Raw genomic sequence first — 7,023 nt, forward strand, 5'->3', positions numbered from 1 at the left:
TATGCATAGTCACTTAACTCTCACCCACATGTACCATATTACCTACAACTTTACCTCAACTAGCCGTCCTTACATTGACTCTGACCGTTACCCCCTGTATATATAGCCTCACAATCACTTTATACTTCTGCTCTTTATTTTCACTTTTTTTTTTTTTTGTTGTTGTTTTACATTCTTACTTTTTGTTAAAATAACTTAACTATTGATTAGTAGTTGGCTGGAATAACATTTTCATGTGGATGTCTGCACTTTGTTGTGGTCTGGCGTATGTGACCAATAACAGAATTTGATTTGATTTGATTTGATTAACAGCTACGTCTCTCTCTGTCTCCTGTTCAGCCATACCCCCACATGCTGCCGTGGCGTGTCAACGCCACAGGTACCGGTTACAGCAGCCCCCACCTCCGCCTCCACCTCCCTACTACCCAGGCTTCCTGCCGTACTTCCTGTGAGTATGAAATGAAATAAAGAACGAAATGATACAGGTACTTTACAAAGTGCTTTTCAATGACCCAAAGTCGTTCAGGACCTAAAATCGTACAAGGTGAGGTGCTAACGTAACTGAACATACCCTCAATACATTGCCTTTTTCCACATCCTTATTTTAGTCTGGGTGATGTGTGACCGTTGTGTCTCTGTGCAGGTCGATGCTTCCTGTGCCTCCTACAGCAGTGGGACCAGCCATCAGTCTGGACCTGGACGTAGATGATGTGGAGATGGAGAACTATGAGGTGAGAGGACCAGGTCATCAATACACTTACCAAACACACTGTGCGTTTCTCTGTGTGTTTCTCTGTGTGTTTCTCTGTGTGTTTCTCTGTGTGTTTCTTTCTGTGTCTGTGTGTTTCTGTGTTTTGTACCTGCACATGTATTATATATTGGGGCCAGTTGTTTTGGATGTTTTTTTTTTTTTTACCTGTATTTCCAGCATTATCCACTAGGTTTGCTGCAGGTAGAAAATACTAGGAAATTGACTTTAGCTAGAACACAATCCAATCAATGTGTGGTTGTGCGCGAGTGTTTGGTGGGGGATCCCCTAGGCGAGGGGAGGCGGAGCTCTATGAATCTTAATGGGGAAAATACTATTAATTGGCACGGAATACTATTAATTGGCACGGAATACTATTAATTGGCACGGAATACTATTAATTGGCACGGAATACTATTAATTGGCACGGAATACTATTAATTGGCAGGGAATACTATTTGTAGATCAGTGATTCTACACCTCACTTTGCTCAAGCTGATCCTCTCCAGCAGACTCGGAAGTTGTAGTTAAAAAATCAATCAGGCATTGATTGATTGATTGATTGATTTGGAGACAGCTTGTGTCAATTAAATACAATTTCCTTGGATTTTCTAACTGCAGCAAACCTAGTGGATAATGCTGGAAATTTACCGGTCAATAAAAATGTAAATAAACCAAAAACAACTGGCCCTAAATATATTGGTCTCTCTCACCCTCTTGTCCCTCAGGCATTACTGAACCTGGCTGAGAGGCTAGGAGAGGCTAAACCACGAGGAATCACCAAGGCAGACATTGAGCAGCTTCCATCCTACAGGTTCAACCTCGACAACCATCAATCTGAACAAACGCTGTAAGATAAGCTTCCTCTCTCTCTCTATCTATCTGGCTGGCTGGCTGGCTGGCTGGCTGGCTGGCTGGCTGGCTGGCAGGCTGGCTGGCTGGCTGGCTGGCTGGCAGGCTGGCTGGCTGGCTGGCTGGCTGGCTGGCTGGCTGGCAGGCTGGCAGGCTGGCTGGGCGGCATACAGTATTTTACTATATACCGGTATTTATGCACTGACCGGTTTGGGTTTTTACTTTAATTTCTATAACGGTATTTCAATATTTGGTTTGTTAAATGTGATCTGCATCTCCAGCGCGTGTAATGTCTGTTTTTTTTAGTTTACTCTGTTTGCTACTGGAGTCGTCTTTCTCCCTCTCCTTCTGGTGCATGCTGCTAACCACACCAAGCCCCGCCCCATGTCACACCAAGCCCCACCCCCTGTCAACCAAGCCCCACCCCATGTCACACCAAGCCCCGCCCCCTGTCACACTGCTGCTAACCACAGCAAACCACAGAATTTACGCTTGGATCAGAATCGACTTTATAATCATTGGCCAGTACGGATAATTAAAAGTTAAGTCCAAAATCCCTATCTCCCTCCATGGCTAATTTAGGAAAGGGATGATTTTAACTAGCTAGCTAGCCACTGGAGGACAACACAACGAGATGCAACAATTCAAGTTTTTTCCTGTCAATAATTACGTTTGGCTTCTGATGTAATTGGTCTGAAGACAAATCAAAACTTGCTTCCCTTGACATATTTTCCCTTGACTTGAAGAAAATGTATATACATTTTTTTCTTGGTAAATTTTTTTGAGGAAGCCTGGCTTCCCTTGGCATCCATGAATACACACCACTGGTTATTATAAAAGTGTAAAGTCATCACGCTGACTCTAAATCGATTGCTTGAATCAGATTAATATTATTAATTTGATACCGTTGATTTTGTCATACGCGCCTGTCCGTCGCAGGATTTATAACGCTGTTGTCGTTTTTCAAAGTCAAAAGACAATTAGCGGCGCACTCTGTATAAAAGTCGCTGGCCACAAACTAATACACAGATTTGACAGTCAAGCTATCACTCAAACGAAAGCCAAACCCCTGTCACTTTTTAGAACAACCTGTGGAGAGATGATTCGTTGAAATTATCCTGACAAAAAAGTGTATCGTTTCCTATTTCGTATTGGGCCATCTACCGTAAACATTGTACCACAAGGAGATTAGTTGATAAATGGCTACTACAGTGAATTCGGAAAGTATTCAGACCCCTTGACTTTTTGTCCTATTACAGCCTTATTCTAAAATTGACAATAACAGCACTTACAGTTGATCGGGGCAGCTCTAGCAGGGCAGAAATTTGATGAACTGACTGTCGGCATCCTATGACGGTACCACGTTGAAAGTCACTGAGCTCTTCAGTAAGGCCAATGTTTTGTCTATGGGGATTGCGTGGCTGCGTGCTCGAGCAACGGGTGTGGCTGAAATAGCTGAATCCACTAATTTGAAGGGGTGTCCACATACTTTTCTATATACAGTGTATTCGGAAAGTATTCAGACCCCTTCCTTTTTTCCAAATTTTGTTACGTTACAGCTTTATTCTAAAATAGATTAAATAAATAAATAAATCCTCATTAATCTAAACACAGTACCCCAGAATGACACAGCGAAAACAGGTTTTTAATAATTTTTGCAAATGTATCATAAATAAACAGATACCTTATTTAAGTATTCAGACCCTTTAATATGAGACTCGAAATTGAGCTCAGGTGCATCCTGCTTCCATTGATCATCCTTGATTGGAGTCCACCTGTGGTAAATTCAATTGATTGGACATGATTTGGAAAGGCACACACCTGTCTATATAAAGTCCCACAGTTGACAGTGCATGTCAGAGCAAAAACCAAGCCATGAGGTCGAAGGAATTGTCCGTAGAGCTTCAAGACAGGATTGTGTCGAGGCACAGATCTGGGGAAGGGTACCAAAAAATGTCTGCAGCATTGAAGGTCCCCAAGAACACAGTGGCCTCCATCATTCTTAAATGGAAGAAGTTTAGAACCACCAACACTCTTCTTAGAGCTGGCCGCCCGGCCAAACTGAGCAATCGGGGGAGAAGGGCCTTGGTCAGGGAGGTAACCAAGAACCAGATGGTCACTGTGACAGAGCTCCAGAGTTCCTCTGTGGAGATGGGAGAACTTTCCAGAAGAACAACCATCTCTGCAGCACTCCACCAATCAGGCCTTTATGTTAGAGTGGCCAGATGGAAGCTACTCCTCAGTAAAAGGCACATTACAGCCCGCTTGGAGATTGCCAAAAGGCACTTAAAGGATTCTCAGACCATGAGAAACAATATTCTCTGGTCTAAAGAAACCAAGATTGAACTCTTTGGCCTGAATGCCAAGCGTCACGTCTGGAGGAAACCTGGCACCATCCCTACGGTGAAGCATGGTGGTGGCAGCATCATGCTCTGGGTACTGGGAGACTAGTCAGGATCGAGGGAAAGATGAACGGAGCAAAGTACAGAGAGATCCTTGATGAAAACCTGCTCCAGAGCACTCAGGACCTCAGACTGGGGTGAAGGTTAACCTTCCAACAGGACAACGAACCTAAGCACACAGCCAAGACAACGCAGGAGTGGCTTCGGGACAAGTCACTGAATGTCCTTGAGTGGCCCAGCCAGAGCCCGGACTTGAACCCGATCTAACATCTCTGGAGAGACCTGAAAATAGCTGTGCAGCGACACTCCCCATCCAACCTGACAGAGCTTGAGAGGATCTGCAGAGAAGAATGGGAGAAACTCCCCAAATACAGGCGTGCCAAGCTTGTAGCATCATACCCAAGAAGACTCGAGGCTGTAATCGCTGCCAAAGGTGCTTCAACAAAGTACTGATTAAAGGGTCTGAATACTTATGTAAATGTAATATTTCCGTGTTTTATTTTTTCTAAATTAGTTAAAATGTCTTAACCTGTTATTTCAGCATATTGATTATGAATTTGGACATTTTAAAACTGGTGTTTTGACACTCGGCTATATATAAATAATACATGACAACAGGATAGCAGCAACAGTTTTAGGAATATAAATGGTAGTTGTAGCAATTTTTCTACATGATTCTACATAATCAGGTAAATGACTAAATGAACCCAAAAACATTCTATGATTTTATTGATTTTGATATTAGTGAAATTGTGAAAATGAGTTTGTCCTGGCTAGTCAGCACACGTAGCTAGCTAATACAGCCTAATGCCAGTGATGGTGTAGGACTAGCTAGCTAATACAGCCTAATGCCAGTGATGGTGTAGGACTAGCTAGCTAATACAGCCTAATGCCAGTGATGGTGTAGGACTAGGTCAGCGTGTTGTTGGTGCAACGGTATCTTCTAAATCCCAGAGGAATGGGCGAAGCGGAAATATGTTCGCTAGCTACATGAAAGTAAGAAAACAACATGTAATGTAACATCTAATTAGGGTCCCCTGGAAAAGACTAAACAACACTTTGGTTCCTACCCTGTCAATCATTCCTCCCTGGCTTATTCATTCGTTGTCATGTCAAACAACAACGTATTCAAGGTGCAGCCCACTATAATCCATGATTCCAACCGTTCACCAGTTAACTAGGCCTAGAGTTTTTGCTACCATGCTGCGTGGCACAGTGTGGACATGATAACAAAAGTGCAGGAAATGCAGACATTTTGTGAAAATGCTGAAGTTGTATTGAACGGTATAAAACAATAGGAAACCCTTATGTGTTGCCACCCCAGGGTCATGAACTACTCATGAAGCATATTTACAACTTGTATTATTCAAAAACATCAAATAATGTCATACTTCTGTGTAATGCTCAGGTCTGTCTTCCAGGTGTGTCGTGTGCTTTAGTGACTTTGAGTGTAGGCAGCTACTGAGAGTATTACCCTGCAACCACGAGTTCCACGCTAAGTGTGTCGACAAATGGTTAAAGGTAAGCTGATGTCATCCGTCGTTAACTCTTAGAGTACATCACAAATGGCACCCTATTCCTTACATAGTGCACTACTTTAGACCAGAGCCCTATGGCCCTAAGTAGTGTTCTATATAGGGCGTAGGGTGCCATTTGGGGACGAAGCCTTCACCTTAATGCGATGGACAGGTTAACACCTCTTTTTGTTCCTCTGTCTTCCTCCCAGACCAATCGCACTTGTCCAATCTGCCGGGCGGACGCGTCAGAGGTGCACCGCGAGGTGGAGTGAGTGACACCCAGGCTTTTGAGGTCTTTGATTGGAAAGCAGCACAAAACTAAACCCACAGAGTCTGTCTGTCTTAGCGCCAGCCTCAGCCTGCCTGCGTCCTGCGGCCCCCCCCACCACTCCTACCCTGCGTCCTGCGTCGTCGTCCCACCACTACTCCTACCCTGCCTGTGTCCTGCGCCCCCCCAACCCCCCCACTACTCCTACCCTGCCTGTGTCCTGCACCCCCCCCACCACTCCTACCCTGCCTGTGTCCTTCGCCCCCCACCACACCTACCCTGCTTGCGTCCCTGCGGCCCCCCACCACCACTCCTACCACCTACCCTGCTTGCGTCCTCCTCCCCCCACCATTCCTGCTCCACCTCAACAACAATAAGCAATCTAAGATTGTATGTTTGGAGCCCCTCCCTCGGTCGTACCTCTGCTGTTCTTCTACTGCTGCGTCTGATGAAAAGCTACAGCCTACTACAGCCTCATAGTCCTGTCTGTCTGTCTGTCTGTCTGTCTGCCTGTCTGTCTGTCTGTCTGTCTGCTTGTCTGTCTGTCTGTCTGTTTCGTTGTGTTGTCTGTCTGTCTTCTTCTGTGTGGGCTGTCTGTCTGTCTGTCTGCCTGTCTGTCTGTCTGTCTGTCTGGGATATCCAATGATCCACCTCCTCGATCTGCCCCTCTGCCTGCCCCAGTGTGGCAGATTCCAAAGATGTGACCTACCATATGTTGTTGTTGTTGTTGTCGTTGGGCTTTTACGTTTACAAGGTTTTTACTTTTTGTTATCTTGTGGTTTTGGTTAGTTCTTTGTGACAGATGGGAGTTGGAGCTGCCTGCATGGGAGATGGTGATGACGGTGGGTGGGGGGGGTGGTGTGTGAGGGCCTGGTGGAGCGGAGAGAGGGAGAGAGGCGTCACACGTTGTTCAATCAGCAGACCAATAATAGGAATACTTCAACACGGTTAAAACTGTAGGAGACTAGATCATTCCGCTGGCTGACTGACCATCATAGATGCATGTTTGTGTAGGCGACTGATGGGCAAAGTGACCTGTTAATAATGTATGTTTCGCAATAATGTGTTGATGATTTCAATAGTTCTATCTCTTTTTGGTCGTTTTCTTGTTCAATCTGCTATTGTGAAAGTAAGACTTGCTGTGGTTAAAATAAGCCTGAGGTTATGGACTCATCTGGCACTGAGAATGATGGAAGTGATGCACCGTCACCGACCTGTCGGATATATATTCCCTCC

At 44.9% G+C, this 7,023-nt stretch overlaps 1 protein-coding gene across 1 annotated transcript; it reads left to right on the plus strand.

Moving 5' to 3' along the window:
* Nucleotides 1–339: 339 nt before the first annotated feature.
* On the plus strand, nucleotides 340–5,897 carry LOC121587456 (RING finger protein 44-like; the record flags this gene model as incomplete). The annotated part of the gene is made up of 5 exons (XM_045216622.1): nucleotides 340–448; nucleotides 644–731; nucleotides 1,477–1,598; nucleotides 5,424–5,523; nucleotides 5,729–5,897. Coding segments are annotated over 5 exons (482 nt in total), but the record flags the coding sequence as incomplete, so codon positions are not given.
* Between the last annotated feature and the right edge of the window lie 1,126 nt (nucleotides 5,898–7,023).

Source organism: Coregonus clupeaformis, unplaced genomic scaffold, assembly GCF_020615455.1.
Source record: "Coregonus clupeaformis isolate EN_2021a unplaced genomic scaffold, ASM2061545v1 scaf0755, whole genome shotgun sequence".
In the NCBI taxonomy this organism is placed as follows: domain Eukaryota; kingdom Metazoa; phylum Chordata; class Actinopteri; order Salmoniformes; family Salmonidae; genus Coregonus; species Coregonus clupeaformis.